Source organism: Falco rusticolus, chromosome 14 (genome assembly GCF_015220075.1).
Source record: "Falco rusticolus isolate bFalRus1 chromosome 14, bFalRus1.pri, whole genome shotgun sequence".
Taxonomy (NCBI): domain Eukaryota; kingdom Metazoa; phylum Chordata; class Aves; order Falconiformes; family Falconidae; genus Falco; species Falco rusticolus.
The window spans coordinates 6,527,239-6,545,022 of record NC_051200.1 but is presented as its reverse complement, the minus strand read 5'-3'; the positions used below and the strand labels follow the sequence as shown (position 1 = coordinate 6,545,022).

Genomic DNA, 17,784 nt, shown 5'->3' with positions numbered 1-17,784 from the left:
ATATTACCTTTCTCCCAAGTAAGAGGTAAACTTATTTATCATATATAACAGGAAAAAAAGGAACACACAGGACAAATATAAGGCAGCAAGTGAGAAAAAAAAAAAAGCAAAATTTTTTTCTGTATCATCTTAAAAATTAGATGCTAATCTTGTGTGGTCAACGGGTAATGCAAGTGATTATATATTACTCCTGTCTTTATCTGCATTATCAGCTACCTATTTTTCTACTGCAGAAATCTCAGAGGTGAGAAATTAAAGCAATTCATTTATTTCTGTGGTCAAATACTACATAACTGTGTTGCTTTGCGCCAGAAGATTTTGAAACAAGGATAAGACATTGGTGAACCTGAGGTCTCACCAAGATTTTTGTGTTTCCTGCCTCCTAGAAAAAATATTTTTGTGTATACTGTTTGAATATTATTTCAGTAGAAATGTGACATCTTCTGATGTGACAATTAGTCCAAGAACAAGCAAAATGAGTGATCCAAAAGAATCTCTAAAACTGTATTTAAGTATGCGAGATTTTTCGGTTTCTTAATAAATAATAGATCTACGGGTACCAGGCAAGTACTTCCTACTGCTTTCCGAGGCTATTCAACCTCTGACAGTTTAGGGATAAACAAGGACATGTACTGTCAAGGTGATGCACAGCCAATTGTTCATACTGTGCTGGTGGCTACAGGTTGATTTGGATTTTCATCTCAAGGAGCTATGAACTAGGCCCTGTACGTAAAGGGCATATGGCAGTTCATAGTTCCTTGAGATTAAAATCCAAAACATAACAAATCTGACAATTTCAAACTGATGTAATTTAGAGTAGATGCATAAATCAAAACTATCTGGGAGCCATGACCTGAATCTGCCAATATATGAGCCATTGTCTGCTAACAGTTAATTTTTTAATATTTGATGGCTGCTGCAAAACTCATGAATTGTACTTTTTTTTCCTCTTAATTTCTTTACGATTGTTAAGGAAGCCAGCTATGCATGGGTATTTTAAAATAAATAGCATATTACAAATTTTCACCAACATACTTCCACAATAAGAAAATGAGATGGAACAACTAACTAATAGTATTGTAATTAGATATAATCAATTGTAATCAGCAATAAAACATCGATCACTTTCCTGTTAAAGGATCTGAAAACCTTTGTATTCTACTATTTTTAGAATTGATTCATTACGTTAATTAGCTGCCTGAAGATTAACATTTATTTGTACTTACCTCACACTTACCTTCTACCATTAAAGCCATGTTAAAGTCACTCTATAATTACAATGTCTCTCTTGCTAAGCTCTAAAACAGGATTATTTGCTTGTCTTAAGAGATGTTTCTGCCCGGATATACATTTTAATTTCCTGCTGATATACAGCCTTCCTTTATTAGCTCACGAGAAATAATCAAAACCCTTCCTCAGAGCTAGTCATTAGGAGGGAGCGGTGTGCTACGGGGGAAGCATGCTAAAAGCCCACTTAGGGCTCTGCCTGGGAGCTGCTGAGTACCCTTTGTTCCAGGGATTTCAGTGGGAGTTGAGGGTGATCAGCTGCTTTAGAGCACCAAATCCCGACTTCATCACAGTTCTAATGCTCACCGCAAGGGGATTAATGGTGGTGCTGGTAGGGATTCAAGGCTTCACACGCCTTCTGCCTGTGACAATACAGGATGTACTCTGATGGCAAGGCCGCAGCAAAATGCTCATGGCATGTGCAGGAGGTGAGATGCTCGCATTTTGCAACGCGCATTTAATAAGGAAGGACAAACGAGTTCCAAAAAACCTTGATTTTGCTGGGTGTCTGATTTGAACAGCCCTGACTTAGTGAGTATGAGTAAGCTCCACTAATGTTACGAGAATCACCTGAGTGCACAAAATCTAAAAAATGGACTTTGCGACCATATTATTTGCTTAAAATTAAATACAATTAAATGCTACCACCTTGCAATTGAAAGGTAATTAAAGAGGAGTGTTGCCATGCAAGGAAAAAGTATTTTGGAGGATGCTGGCTGGAGCCCATTGCTTATGCTACAAAATGACTTGGCTTGCTTAGAGTTGGTTAAATCATCACCTCAGACCCATTTTTGTACATCCTGTTGCATCAGAGTTTCTAAATAACAGATGAAAATGACAGATGACCAACACAACGTACTTCAGATATGCTCTTCTCTTACCTCTTGGACTGTTGAGCGAGGCCTCGGATGCCTTTCCACCATCTCCACAGTGACTCTGGTCAAATGGTAGGCACTGATCACCTGTTCCTGCCACGACGTCCGCGTTTTTGGCCAGATCCTTTGTTTCAATAAGAGATTTTGCTTTGTAGACTTTTCTGGTGTTGGTATCTGACAAGTAAAGGGATTCTGACACTGGATCAACAGCCAAGTAATATTTATGTGCAGGGCTTGTACTAAAACAGAAGAGAAGAGCATCCAAGTTAAATGGTTTCTCCTTTTAATCTCTGTTTGGAGCAGCATAACAATTGTATTCTACTTATCCGAAGATAACTGTTCAATGATTTGGTGGTGACAGAGGCACACGTGAGACCAGCTTTAATGTAGCTCATGCATGTGCCACTGCTCAGAAGGAAGGAACTAGTACTGGCTGCAGAGCCCGACCCGCCAGCTATGTATCAGCAAGCTTACGCAGAGAGTGCCACCCAGTATAAAGCTAACTGGAGTGACCTCAGCTTGGTCATAATTATTACTATCAAAAGCAAAGTAATTTTTCTATACCTGATAAGTGCTGGTACTCTTGCCACTGAAAACAAATCTACAAGTTGCAGCAAAGTGTATCACAGACTGTTCTGCATAGGCACAAATACCCACTCTTGGTTATTTTTATCTGTTTCTAAACCTTAGGAAATATGAAGGTGTGAAATATGGTGACTTAATTCATGCCGACTGTATTGTCAGGAGCAAGGCAGAAGGCCAAGTAATGTCAGTGCAACTAGGCATGAATTAATGCACCATAATTCATGCACTGAAGTGCCTTATTGAGATTATAAAATGTTATTTAAAAAAATATTTACATATGTTAATTAAATGGTGAGGATCATAAATCCTAATTGGAGAACTGGGCTGCATCTTATTAACCAGTAAGACTTTTTGTTTCTTTTTCAGTGCAAATTTAATTTCCAGTTTGAGGAAATCGCCCAAGCACATGACATACCAAGCTAGCATCCTGAGCCTGGTGAGCTGCAGCGTAGTCCTGATTATACAATAAAAATCCAGATAGGTGTAGATCCTTTAAATCACAGTCAGTTACTGAAATGGAGGGAGATAAGCACAGGCGTAGCAGTGGGCAATGCCTGGCAGAATGTTTAGGTGTTCAGGCAGTATTTTTATCGCTGCTGTGTTTCTCTGGGCTGAGGAGGAGATTTCTGACAGGTTGTTGGGCTAGACATGGACCTGCCCACATCCCCTGTACTATCTGCTCTGCAGATTAAGAAGATTATCAAATTCATGGGGTTTTTGTTTGTTTTTTGTTAGAGACATTTTATTAACATTGGTGTAATTAATTAATGCTTAAGATTGCTGCAGCGAATTTAGGAAACAAGTTACTCCTCTCAGCTTTGTCAGTACTTTTTGTGGTGGGTTTGGCAACGCTTGGCATCCAGCGCCTGCAGAGCTGGGTTTTCATGCCACAACAAACCAGGAAAGGATGAATTTAGATAAAACAGAACTGAAGAACTGGCAGAGGCTCCGGGACAGATACGTAATATCTGAGATGGTACTGACTTACTTTACTGACTTGATTTCAGGTTGATGGAGCCTCTTTAAATATGAAGTTTTTCTTGGCTAAGGCAGATACTAAGCTGCTTTAATCACCTATTATACAGTTCTACCTTACCGAGCAATGCTGCAAAACCATGTGAAAATTACTTGCCAGCATCTTTTATTTTAGCAGTCTACTGAGTACTCTACATATTGCTCAGAAAATTCTAACACATGATCGGCTGAAATCTTATTTCCACTTAAAAGTGATACGGCTAATGCTGTACCATGATAAATGTGATAGAGCTTGGCACTTTTTCTCTTAGTTCTTATTCTCCATCCAGAAAGGGACAGAAACCACTCAGCATCTCTGAGGATTGTGCCACAAGCTAGACTAGCTTAAAGCTGACCTTAGTCACAAATGTTTATAAAAGACAGAAGAAGGAAGTATAGGGAGAGATATATTCCTACAGCTGCGGAACAGATGTGGAACCCAGTCCAAAGAAACACAGGGAATGAGAGGACAGTGGTATGATGAGAGATGAGTAAGAGCATGAGCTAGAAGCAATTAATGCCAAATCATGTATCACCAATATTACAAAACTTTGTTGAAAACATTACAAATCATTTGTGCTCTGTGGAGTGAGCTCAGAAGAGACTGGCCAGCCAAAAGATGACTTTTTAATAAAATACCTCTGTGCAAAAAGTTGCAAGGAGAATTCTAGATGTTAAACAAACACATTGTTCATCCCACAGAAACTGCAGAGAACCAGGGGTCATTATACACCCTCTTGGTAGACATGCTTTCTGGCATCCTTGTTGCGTTTAATAGACCAGCTGTTAGAAAACTCTTGATATTTATGCTCAAACCCTTGCATACTACAATGTTTAAATTTAAAGAGTATTAGTAAAAAATACTTGATATCTTTGCAGAATTTTGCAATCAAATCTAAATCTGAGTTTATTTAAATTAGCCCATTAAAAACTATATCAAGTAGACTAGGATGTAAAACGCATCTTTCCAGAACAAGTTATTACTACCCTGTAGTAAAATTCTTCCCTGTAACAGCAAAGCCTAGTTTCCTTTTTTACCAGTTATTAAACAGTTTTGTTATTTCTTATTAAAATCTTGATGACAAGAAAAGCAAATGGGATAAGCTGTTTTAAAACAGTCAAAAATAAGATCAGTGGCCTTCTCTGCTTACTAGTCTCCAAGCTCTACCCCTGTTTACACAGTATTTTCTTTGTCCTGGTAAAAAGAACCCTTTTCCCCTGCTTTTTTGGAGAATAAAACTTGTGTTGAAGAACTGAATTTTGAAGCCTTTTCCTGCTTGGACCGTCATGAGCATCTGACGCCTTTTAGATGCTTCTTCCACTTGTTTCTTTGAGCAGAATTTTCCCAGGAATTTCCACCATGACCATGGACTGTAAAGCCACAAGAGAATGGCATACAACGGGACTGCTGAGTACTTCCCCGTAACCTCAAAGACTACATTAACTTCAAGTGATTTCCTCCAATTTTCCAAGATTTCACTTGGACAGAATACTGACAGAGGCAATTATTATTGTAATTATTAGGATTTATGTAACTGAGTAGAAGTAAACTAGAAATAAATCACATTTTGATTTAATAAAGGTTTAAGCTTATCTCAAGAAACTAGTCCTAGTGAGTAGGTATTAAAAAATTTCTACTTTACAAAAGAGACCCCTGAATTTAAAACCTGATTGATGTTCTGAATGCATTACAGAGTAAGTTCACCAAAGTGAACTTCTTTTCTTTAGTTTACAGAGATACTGGTCAGTTTAAAGCAAATGGAAACAATTCCTCAGTTAAAAAAATAGAACCTTGCACTTACCAACTAGGAATTATTCTTTCCTCTTAAGTTTTCATTGTGAAATATATGAGATGTGACATCATCTGTAAGTAGGCTGGCAAATAATCTATAGTATTCAAAGGCATTCTTGTGGCTAAAGCGAGTAATTCCAACCAGTACTCTTATCCTACAAACACACACTCAGTCCATGCTCTGCTTCCTACTATGCCATGAAGGTATCACTTTAGGTTGTACGATTGCTGGTTTATTTATCTCATTTAAGTACTGAGATACCAAGAAGTTTGTTTCTAAGGATACAGAGTGCCTTGCTGTCTCTTTCTAGCATGCAACAGCATTTCTGCAGCTGGATTGTTATAACCAACTCCCTCACCGTCTGTTGCAGAAGCCTCGTGTGCAATGTTCATTGTTTTAAAGAAACGTGTACATTTTATTGCCAAAATGCTGACTGGAAAGAGGGGAAGTCACTTGCTTTTGCTTTAGCTGGAGAAGCAAGGACTGAGCTGTGACACAGTCCTCAGTTCTGGAGTCTGCTGTGCACGCTCTGTAACTGCGGCAGATTTTAAAGTTTGTAGCATCCTAGAATCACTAAAGTAGAGTCCTCTTGTGTGACTATAAAGCATTTTTTATTATTTCTTTGTTGCTAAAACTCCCGGTTTCCCTGGCTAGCTATATCTATGATCATTCAAACACTGTGTGAAATGAGTATGACAGCTATGAAATGCATCTCCAGCTTTTGGGTTTAAACCTCTCCATCTCTGCTAGGGATCAGCAAAGTGATTTTTAGAAGGAGACTTTATACCTTCAAAGAGAACAAATCAAACTTGCTTTACTATAAACAAAGGTGAACTTGATTAACATTTGTACTGATTAAATTCAGAGTGTTTCTCTAAATCCAGACTTCTAAAAGGACTTTTGTAAGGCTGTTTCCTTGAACATGGTTCACATATTGCTGTTACTGTGTTTTACTTACCTGTGTCTTGTGTCTCTGTTCCTAGCAAGACAGATCAGGTTTAAAAGAAAAGAAAAAGACAATGAATGTTAGTTCTCAACAAAGCTGTATTCTTTGCCTGCCTGCTCACAGAGATCTATCCCAATAACCAAACACTGTTTATCCTGTTACTCAGTATCATATCTTTCTCGCAAACTGCTTCCTTTCCACCGCCCGCACAGTACCAAGTTAATTCTGAACAATCAGCACACATCTCCATCACCAGCAATGTTAGCTAGTTGGGGATTCATGGGTGTTAAATAAGAGAAATCTAGTGTATTAGTGTCAGGAACCTTTCCCACCACCCCCGCTGGCCCTGAAAGGGACTGGGAAGCTGGAGCTGTAATTACAGGGGTCAGTGGGGGCTCTGGCCCAGCCTGCGCCAGGTCAGGCTGCAATGCCAGGTCGGCTCTTGTCTGTTTAAACTCAGTCACATCCTCCTTTACAGATGAGGAATGATTTAATGGTATTAATTTTAAACATGGGAAGTCCTTCTTCAGCCACAGTGCTGTGACTTGACATGATTCTTTACATATTTGCTATTGAATTAGGGGGTTTTCTTCAAAAAATGTGTTTCATGGAATATTTTAACTATTTGAGAAAAGGTATGAAAAATCTCGCAGTAAGAAAAAAAAGCTCTATTAATTCTGCATTTTATAGAAATTCATTATGCAAAACCTGTTCTAAAGGCCATTTAAGATGCCCTTTTGAACAGATGACTTTAAAGTAAGTGTAAGTTTTGTGATGAGTTTGTTTGATAGTTGATGAGACATGACTCACAATGCAACTACATGTGGGTCGTCTTTAACTCCCAAGGGAAAAAAAAGCTCGCTGTAGTTCTCATAGGCACATCACAGACAGGATTATGAACAGTAGTCAGAGAAAGCTAATTATTTTTTTACCTTAATTCTAATATGCCAATCGAGTTTCCGGAGGGAAAGATCCGTCTGACAAAATTGAAGTCACCAATATACACACTACCATCAGGGCCAGAAGCAAGAGCAACTGGGGCAAAGAGTTTGCTGTTGAGCGCAAGGCCATTGCAGTTGGAGCAAGAGACACTTCTCTGGTGTCCGTTGCCCATCACAGTTGAGATGACTGGTGGCTGCTGGGAAATGAACATGTTTTCACCATTTCCTTTGTGTACAATTCCTAAGGCGGGCAAGGGAGAAAACAGAGACAAAAAAAGCAAATGTATAGCATTTAAAAGATTCTGCAGTTTTGAATTACGCAAGCCTCTAGAAAACCAGGTTACCAAAACAGTAACAAACATCAGAACTTTTAAAGGCTGTCACAGGGTTCCTCTAATCTCTTCCAGTTTTGTTCAGTCCCAGATTTCATCATCACCATTTTGCCAATTAGTGGTTAGTGGCTATTTTAAAAGCCAACATCATGAGAAGAACTCATGGTTGGTTAATGCTCTAACAAACTGACTGTTAATTGCAGTACTATCTGATTTCTTGGGGATTACTACTTTAATATTCATTTTATTCATAAATTTTTATTAGGCAGCAGAGGAATTTCTTAGGTAGTTTGAATATTTAATTAAAGGAGATTAATAGCAGGACTGCTATGCATTTTTCACAAAAGAGCGCTGAGTGGCAGTACAAAATCAATATTCAAATTTAAATGCAAGTCCTTCATGGTATATAAGAATGGTGCCACGCATTTGGCAGCAAAGCCAAGTTAAGAGTCAAGGAGTAATTCTGAGGCACAAGTGAATATCTCACCAGCGAGAATATATTAATTTCTACCGTAAAGTTTAGAACAACTTTCCAGCGTGTCAGTATTTTAGAACTGCTCGGCAGCATACGCTGTTGAAAGTCTTCCCAGTTACTAGGCTGGTGATACCAGAACCAGTACAAGGATGCATTTTTTCAAGCTGACAGCTGTAGTGTTTAACTAACAATGTGGTAATATAGTTAAGAAGTACCTTTAAAATTTCATGTTATTGTAAGATTTAGGTTATTTCTGAATCGTCCAAAATATCTCATTTCCCTCGAAAATCCCAGTGCTTCACGAAAGTGGCACCATTAAAGGAATAAACACATTAAAGGAATAAAAAAGGGGATGCACTTTCTGGAGGACTTTTAATCTGAGAAATGAACATATTCTAGATACTGCAGGAAGTACAAGTTGTCTGAGTTTTGGCCAAAGTACAGCAAATGTATTTATGGACTGACTCTACCAACTTTTGTTGAAACAGATGCAAGTTTTGGTTGTCTTTTTTTTTTTTTTTTTTTGTGTGTGTGGCTTTCGGGTAAGTCTGAAGCTAAAAATCTCTTGTCACAGCTATTCTAAGGGAATTATATTTTTGAAAATTTTTTTCTGAACAGCAAAGGATGGAATACATATATTTGTTTGATCATTGGCTTAAAAAAAGCATCTTTGAAATACACCAGTAATATTAATGGCAATATCCTCCCTTATGCACCAGATAAAAATACTACTAAATGAAGATGCTACCCTTTTTCTGAAATTAACAGTGTAAAGGTAATCTTTCCACTGCCTCACACAAATGCCAGGAAATAATTAGGGCTCTGGAGAATTTGTTTTGCTGTCGATAAATGTAAGCATGCGCTTATCTCAGGCTTTCGAGCTGCTGCTTTTAGTCGATGCTGTGTTGCACTGGGGCTGAAATCACCTTAAAGCATAAAGTCCCTGTAAAATTACTACTCCTTCCCCCAGATAAATAAAAATGGAATCGATACACTTGCACATCAGAAGAAAAATCTAATGCAGAGGATACTCTGAAAAATCAGTTAATAGCACATTTGTTTGTGTTCATGAGATACAGGTGTCTTTAAAAGGACTCTATACAGGAACTAGTATTTACGGCATGTGTTCTCTTCTTGATTATGAGAAGTGCCCTGAAGATCTTCCAAACTGACCAAAACCTTTGTGTTAGAAAACATTAAACTCTAATCATGTCACAAATTAGAAGTGATCAAACCTCTAAACTGGACGGGAAAAAAAGGTGGGAAAAGAACCGTTTAGTATAGCTGAGAAGAGGATGCAATCCTTTGTTAACCTAACAGTCACATTGAGGCAAAACTGCATACACTTAAAAAGCTAGCTTCCAGGGACAGCCACATTGGAACAATATATGTTATTTCATATCTCTGCTGCTGGATTCGGCCAACTTTTTTTGTTCATTCTTTTTTTAAAGATACTTACATCAGGCAAGAGAACAGAGTTTTTACTTGCCATGCTTTCCGCATGTCGATACTTGTACCTCCACGGCTTACACTGTGCTATGAAGTGCCATTCTGTGAAACTGCATCTATTCTTACAACTCTTCTCTTGTACTTTGTTTATTTTGTAACACCTCTAAAATGAATAGGCTTTATGGGGAGGGAGGCAAGCATATGCACCCTGTGTCTGAGGAGGAACGTTGCACACAGCAGCAGACCTGCTGAAAGCCAAGGCTCAGTGGCTGAAGTTGTTAGATATAAGCTCTTCAGGACCAGTTAACTAACCAAGCCAAGTGCTTCCAGTTTTAGTTTGAACACAAAATTGTAATTTGCAACAGCAAGTTTTCAGAAAGACATTTATATTATAATTCCAATACCCAGTTACAAGTCTTTCAAAAACAGATGCAAGTTTCATGCTTCTAAAAAGAGCAGCTCTTCATATATACAGAGGGAATGCTCTAATTAAAGCGAAAAATCTCAATATATTCATACTTGAGAAGGCTACTCATGCTTTTAATTTCACTCACAGTGGCATGGAGATAAGTCTGAAATGTATAATTCTAAGTTTGAATCATATTCTTGTCCTTATTTAAAGTACATATGAAATATCTGAAATGGAAGAGCAGTTCACTAGTTTCTAGATAAGACCAGAAGCACATTCATTCTTTTTATCCTTTTGGTTAATACAGTTCATTATTTGGTTTTGTTGCTTTAATACGAGCCTATAGGCTGCTCTGTTAGGTGTGCACTAGCTATGGTATAGTCACTGTTTTTCTGCTCCTACAAGCTTTTCTAGTTGCTACATAGGAGCCAGGTATGCGTGCTCAAAGCCTACTATAGTCATAAGGAACATCTGAGATATCACTGAGCTCTGGCTGGGCTTTGTCATCCTCACTGGAATATGCTCTCACAGGCAAACTGTAAACAGAAGAGACCCACTGATTTCAGGTCAGATGTGGTTATGCCCCCCCTCCCCAGACTGTGTGTCTAACTAATGGATAAAGATGCTTAGTAGCTTCCTCCCAACTTCAGCCTAGATCATGCCCAGCACAGTAGGAACACACGAGGAAGAGGAGCAGGTATGAGAAGCTGCACATTCCCCACCCTTGTTACTGGGCTGGGGTAGCAGACACAGCCTGGACAATTTCGGAGGCGGTGGCGTGTGGCTGACAGGCCAGCGCTCTCTGGTGTTCTCAGCCACAAGCTGAGACGGGGCCAGGAAGCAATTTGTCACCACGTACCCCGTGCTCAGGAAAGCAGCGATTTAGCCCCACTCAAGATTATAATTATATACTTTACAAAATCTCAGAACATGTTAGTGCCTATGGGGTGAATTATAGTAGTAAGCACTGCAGTTAGCAGATAGTCATATAAATTGGAGTTACTGCCAGCAATTTAGTCTTGAAATTAAACTATGCAAGTGGTAAATTGGCACTAAGGAGTAGACTATGGGGCTCACAGTTGGGGGCTGAGCTGACTGAGGTCAGATTTCTCTTTGTGTTAAATGTCAATAGCTGGCATTTAAAAGAGACAATCTATACAAACCAATAAGACAGGGTATGAAAGAACCGCTGTTCAAAATGTCAAACTATTTTAAATCAAAACAGAAATCCAGATAATTTACAAACTAAATCTGACCTTTTGTATGTGGAATATTTATACTGTAGCTGCGCATTCAACAACAGAACTTGTAAAAACCTGACAGCCATACATCTGTGTATGAATCTTCATTAACAGAAGTTGCAGATGAAATAGATTTTAGCGGACAGACTCTCAGCTGGAGCAAATTGAGAGAATTTTACTGAATTCAGTACTCTGCTGATTTATGAGTGCTGAAATCTGACCCCAGGTTTCTCTTCCCCTGGACAGTGAGATATTTTTTTATTGGCAAAGCCATATTTTTCTAGTTACCATAACTTCCCTACAAGTATTGTTTTAATAATTTAATCCCACTAGTTCCCGATTACAGATGTTAAGGGAGGAAAAGAAAAAAAAACCAACAAAACAAGACAGGAATTAAATAAAAGCAATAAGGAAACAGATTCCAGTCTCCCTGCCTGAAGAATCCCTATGCAGGGTAAATGTTGTGGCACCAAAAGCATTTACAGTCTTTTTCCTTAATGCTTTGAAAGGTGCTAGATTGCTTGTCCTGAAGAGTAACTTACTGTGCTTCCCCACAGAGTGGGCAGCCACAAAAGCTCCTGCGTAGCAGACTGGCATTTTGGAAGCATTACCTCTCACTCGGCTGGTCTGTTTTCATGCTTGGCTTGTCTCCCTGTGCTGTGATGCTACTAACTGATGTTACTCATAGGATGAATTCGGGGTGTAGACACTTCACTGATAATATAACACACTAGAAACTGACCTAAAACATGGTACTTCTATACCAACCGTGAGACTCAACCTGAATTAGCGTGCCCTTTTCCCATCCAAATGACCACAATGTGTTGGTGATTGCAAGAGTTAGTGACATTAATGTTTCGTACCTGGGAGCCAGAACATTAAAAATATCCTTTCAGAAGGCATTTACAGTTCAGTTCTCAATAAATGAGGGTGCACATTCAAAGAGGATTACACATTAGGAAGTGTAGGTTTTAATGCTTAAAATCTGCACAATTAATTCCTTTAAAATTTGTATTCTTCTTCTGCATGGCCAGTTAAATAATGGACGGACTTACCACTTTGTGGATTTAATACATGGTGTTTGTTTATGGACCAGCCTCCCAGATTTGAAGCATCCATTTCAAAGCCTTGAAGGATTACTGTTCTCTTCTCCCAGAGAATAAAATCAGGACATGTTTCATATTCATATCCCACCGATACTGCAAACAAATAATTAAAGATCTATCAGTCTACCTTTCCCTCTGTGAACTACTAGGCAATTTTTCATTCCAGGTTTTGATACTCATCTGTCAAGTAATGATGCCACTAATTTTCCTCTGCCTGATTGCTGTTGCTGAATGGTATTTTTTTTTACAAGGGGTTTTAAGTGATTAGTATATTATTACAGCTATAGCTACTACAGTTTCAAAGCACAAAATTTACTGTTGTATCAGTTAGGGATTCCTAAGAGTATAAATCTCCTCCAATGACTCCTGGCTTGATGGGTTATTGCATTTCTGCTAATTACCTGAAGAAAGCTTAAACAGAAAAAAAGCTATATTAAAAGAAACTGATTTTAATTTGCTTGCTAACTGTAAAAACTGTAGTTATGCAGAAATGGATTGCCAAGATGAAAATTTCTAGAATTAAACATTTATGTTAACAGGCTGGCCAAAATACATGTTGAAAATCTTGAATTTCCCTAAGGTGGTGGTTTTGAGGGGCTGCTCAAACTGATCAAAAAATCTCCTCTTCCATACTTGAGGAAAACAAACAAAAAAAACATCTTCAAAATTTAATTTTGGTGTATCTAATATACCAACCTTTTTTTTTCTTTTAAATAAAAAAAAGTTATTAATCTCCTCTAGTTAACCTTTTTAGATTTCAGTGCAACTCATACATAAAGGAAGAACGTTAATTTGATACCAAATTCCAAAATTTGATATAGGAATTATTGAGGTAGTTCAGCCTTTCCAAAATAAAAATATCTTTAAAAATACTTTAAGATACAAAATAAAAATATTTTAAAAAAACACAGTTTTCTGACACTTTCAATGTTTTCAACTCACTTTTTCTGTGTAGCAGCTTTAGGTACATTTTACCTGAACCATAAATAGCTTTAATACCATTGAAGTTCCGTTACTAGATGCAATCAAAATATTTTGACCAGCTATAGCAGGGAGCATTTGCTTTTGTAAGATAAATGTTTGATAGCAAACTGAAAGCTGTTCTTTACAGCAACTTCACTTAGAGCTGCTTCATCATTTTAGCAGCAAGAACCTGTTTTTGCAGCTAAACTCTGACTTGTAAAAATCACATCTCCTTAAGTACCGTAAATATTGTGCGTTTCAAACATTAGAGTTTTCAGTCTGAGGGGCCAGCAGCCAGCCTGTCCAATTTTTCTGTTACAGGAGCTGTCACGACTAACATCAGTGATGTTTGTGAGTAACTCCCTGGGCTGGGTGCCCAGCTGTGGGCATGGAGCTGCCTCCCGAAGAGCCCCCTCCTGTGCTGGGATGAGCCATCAAGGTTCAGTAACCAGACGTGCTATTTTCTAGGTGTTAATGCAGAGAGAAGATAACGGGCAGACTTTTCCTAAGAAGCAACCTCACACTTGCCACCTACGCGGTAGCATCTTTACTCCATTCGTGCACTTAACGCACCCAGTCCCAGGTCAGATGTGTATACTTGAAAAGAGTAAAGACCTATAACACAACGTCACCCAGCCTTGCTTACGGAACCATTACAGACCCACAGGACAGTTCACCCGCTGCTGTGAGTTACCATGCTGCTATCTGGGTCAAGGGAGGTAGAACCATTTAAACCATCCGACAACCTGTGCCAACAGATCCACGGTGGCATATTTACCAGGACCGTAGCTAACACTGTACTATTGCCTGCCTATAGCTGTTTGTGTGCTGCCAAACACCCTCTAGAGGTTATCATCCCCTTTCTTAGAAGGTCACCGTTCCCTTCTCTCACAGTTACTGTGCACAGCTGCCTTTTAGTCCCTTCTCATCGGTGAAAGGCACACTTCGTGTGTGCCTACAACCACGTTTCTACGTATACGTACACACATTTATGAAAGAAGTCTATGCTCCAAAAAGGAATATTGGTGTGATCTCAAAGCAGGGTCTCCTGAACCATCTAATTGGAGGTACTGACATACCATCCATGAAAATTTCCTATCTATCGTTTTGCATGCAAAGTAATCAAGGCAAAGCATAACAACCGTAAAGTCAGCCAAGTGACAGCGGTGCCACTTGAAAAATAAGCAGGTTTTGCAAAACATTGTAATTTTGTAAGTGAAAAGACAATTTCAGTCAGCTTACCCTTATTGTGGGAGCATCACTTGCTGGGCAAATTAATTTATAGCCCTATTTTGAGGTGACTGAGATTCCACTGCATGAAGGAGAACTGTAGTGACTATGGTTTTGGACACTAACAGCTGGCAAGTATGGTTCTTCGCAGACTCAAAATGGATTTCAAAAGATATACTGAAATCATCCATAGCAAAAATCTGTTCTTTTCATACAACTATTTCGAAGAATGAACAGTAATTTGCCAGTAGCGCCAGCACATCACAGTTTAAGGGCCGTTGCCAAAATACAAGTAAAATATAAAGGACACGATTAAACAGGACAGTAACCTCTACTTCAACCTTTCCTGAAATATTTGTAATTACCAACATCATACCTCTTTGAACAACAGATATAATGAACTCAACCAAAGTAACAAGCAGAGTAATAACTAGAGAAGAGCTAAGATTGCTTCAGAGCTGGCTTATGTTCACACCCAGAAGTGTCAGTCCTTGCACAACACTCCATGCTGCTCTGGGGGTGCAAGGGCTTGTAAGACTGAGCACATACGGAGTTACACAGGAGCATTTATTGAGGTTTCTACTGAAATCCTTCCTTTTCCTGTGTTAAATTACAAGGGCACATCATAGACTTTACCACCAAGGTTTTGTGTGTCAATACCCACATGATGTTTTTTTTTATTCAGAACAAAAAATGTCACTTCATCACCTCAAGTTGTTACTCTGAGAAGAGAAAATGGCCTTGTTAGGGACCTGGGGACTAGACAAACACCAGTAAACACTTCTCAAATTTAAACAGAACCACTTTTGTGTGGAAATATGCTCAGAAAGTCTTCTTTTCTGTAACTGGTTATGTGATCATTGCTGTCAATAACCCTGAAGAAAAATAAAGATGTTTATAGGATTTATAAAACCAAAAGCAGATGGTTGTAGTCCTGAGTTCCAGGACTTCAACCTGCTGCAATTTAATTTAATTAAAATGAAAACTGAACGGAATGCATTATTAAATATTGATAAGAGACTGGCAGAGGAAATTATTTTGACAAAAATTCATATAATGGATGCAGATAAAGGTCCCCGAGTACTACAGTGTGTCAAATTATATAAAGCTTTATTGGACTCTAACAAAGCATGCTAACAATGCACTTAAAATATAAAGATCTTTGCTTCTATTTTGAAAGAAGCATAAGTAACTTAAACTTTCAGGATAAAAAAAAAAAGCACCAATTAACTAATGTAAAAGTTGTTAGCCAGCACTATTGTGTACGCTTTATTCATATTTAAACATATTATGCTCGTCTACTTCTAATTTGGGAATCTGTATGTACAGTATGATTCCACAAGATGTTATGTATTAGATTTAAATAGTTTTAAAGTCCAGATATGTACTGGACTTCGTGACCATCAGAAGACTCTTAAACGCCGCAGTGGGAGCGGGCAGGCTCAGCTGTTCCCTCTCAGACAGGTTAGTGGCAACGTGCAGTGACAGGCTTCAAACATGGGCCATGTGTGGCCGTGCCGAGGGAAGCCCCCCAGGACCCGGCTGGTCCTGCCTGACCACCCACAGCAGTGCCAAAGGGCACACTGGCATTTTTTTCCATTTCTAAATTTGCACAAGTATGTGTAAGTGAAGCCAACAAGCCATTCGATACCTCCCCTCACTGCAAAACACTGGTAGGAATCTTGATCTGCAATGGGCTAGGGCGAGATTTGCCCTCTAACGAGGAGGTTTCATCAGACAGATGAGCCGAAACTGGCAGTCCTGCCCTGCACCGCATACCTGCGGCGTTCAGAGCCCTCTCTGGTGGCAGTGCCAGCATCTGACCAACCCTTCTGCAGACGTGAGCCAGATGTGATGGATCAGATGCAGATAAGACAGTGCAAGGTCTCCAGAATCGCTGCATCATCTAAGGGTGGAGTTTTGACCCCTTTAGGCCAATGTAATGTGTGAGCTACAGCTGGAATGAGAAGACCTGAGCTTCTGCACCAGTATTCATAGCAGATCAGGAAACTAATGAAGCTGAAAATTTATCACTTATTTTCTGGTTGCTTCAGTTTTCAGCTGAATTCGTTCCTGATCTGGCTCATTTCATGATCAAATGAATGTGAGCGGTGGCCCAGGGGTAAGGAGAGAACGTGGGAATGTCCCTCCTGGCAGCAGCCTACGGTTGTATCTGTTGAAGGAGACCGTGGGTCTACAGCCCAAGGATAAGCAACTTGTTTTCTGATACATTCCTATCGTGTGATGTGAATCACACTCCGTATTTTGGTCTCATAACCCTTTGTGGACACCAGCGGCTATGTCTGCATCGTTCTCTAAGTAGAAATGAAAGTGCTACAATCCTCCTTTATCCCACCGCCTCTCCACGCGGCTGCCTCCCAGACTACCTGGCTGGGAGCACACAGTAACGCCGCCACATGCTAGATGCTCTGGGAGTTGCAGGGCTCGCACAGACTGGAACGGCACATTTCGGCTTTGCCTGGGCTCATCGGCAGGCACGCTGCCTGTATGGACAACACAGCAAATCTTGGAGAGCTTCTGGCTGCCCCTCGGAACAGCATTTCATATATAGAACGAGGCATATTCCTCGTGAGGGTAGATGGCTCCATGTAGCCCTTGTGATTCTTGTTTTATAGCCTGATCCTGCCAGTCCTGCTTGCTATAATTCCTCTGACTTAAAAAGCAAAACAAAACCGCTAAAGAAGCCAACAGGGCTTATTCCCAAGACTAAGCTTTGCTGGTAAGGTAAATAATCTTAATGGAGATTGTCTATAAGGTTAGTCCATTAAGCAACAGACCCCCAAATTCAATTAAAAAAAAACATAGCAAGGCTTTTAAAACCTGAATAATGAAATTAATGACAAAAAATGGCTGGCTAAATAAAATGTATTTGCACAGACAACACTCCTGTAGCAATTCTCAGAACAGTTGCTTGTGCTGCTCAGTAAGGAAAGCCTATGAAACGTGATGATTTTCATCCAAACATCTTTAAACAACAAATCAATTAGTTTTAACTGTTGGGGACACAAAATGTATTAAGAAAGGATGCCTAAAAGTTAGAATTTTGTAAACCCTAAGCGGAAATGACATTTTAAATGTCACAGCCAAAAAACGACAGAAACAATGCCACACCAAAGG

General features: G+C 39.2%; 1 protein-coding gene across 2 annotated transcripts in view; it reads right to left on the bottom strand.

Annotated features, from left to right (window-relative positions):
* The window catches only part of TENM1 (teneurin transmembrane protein 1), a 344,632-nt gene that overhangs the window by 57,885 nt on the left and 268,963 nt on the right, over positions 1–17,784 (bottom strand). For both annotated transcript variants that reach the window (XM_037408500.1, XM_037408501.1), the window contains 4 exons: positions 12,403–12,546; positions 7,433–7,682; positions 6,513–6,533; positions 2,169–2,401 (listed from right to left, as the gene is read on the bottom strand). In XM_037408500.1, coding sequence (XP_037264397.1) covers positions 2,169–2,401; positions 6,513–6,533; positions 7,433–7,682; positions 12,403–12,546 — 648 coding nt within the window. The remainder of the gene's footprint in view (positions 1–2,168; positions 2,402–6,512; positions 6,534–7,432; positions 7,683–12,402; positions 12,547–17,784) is intronic.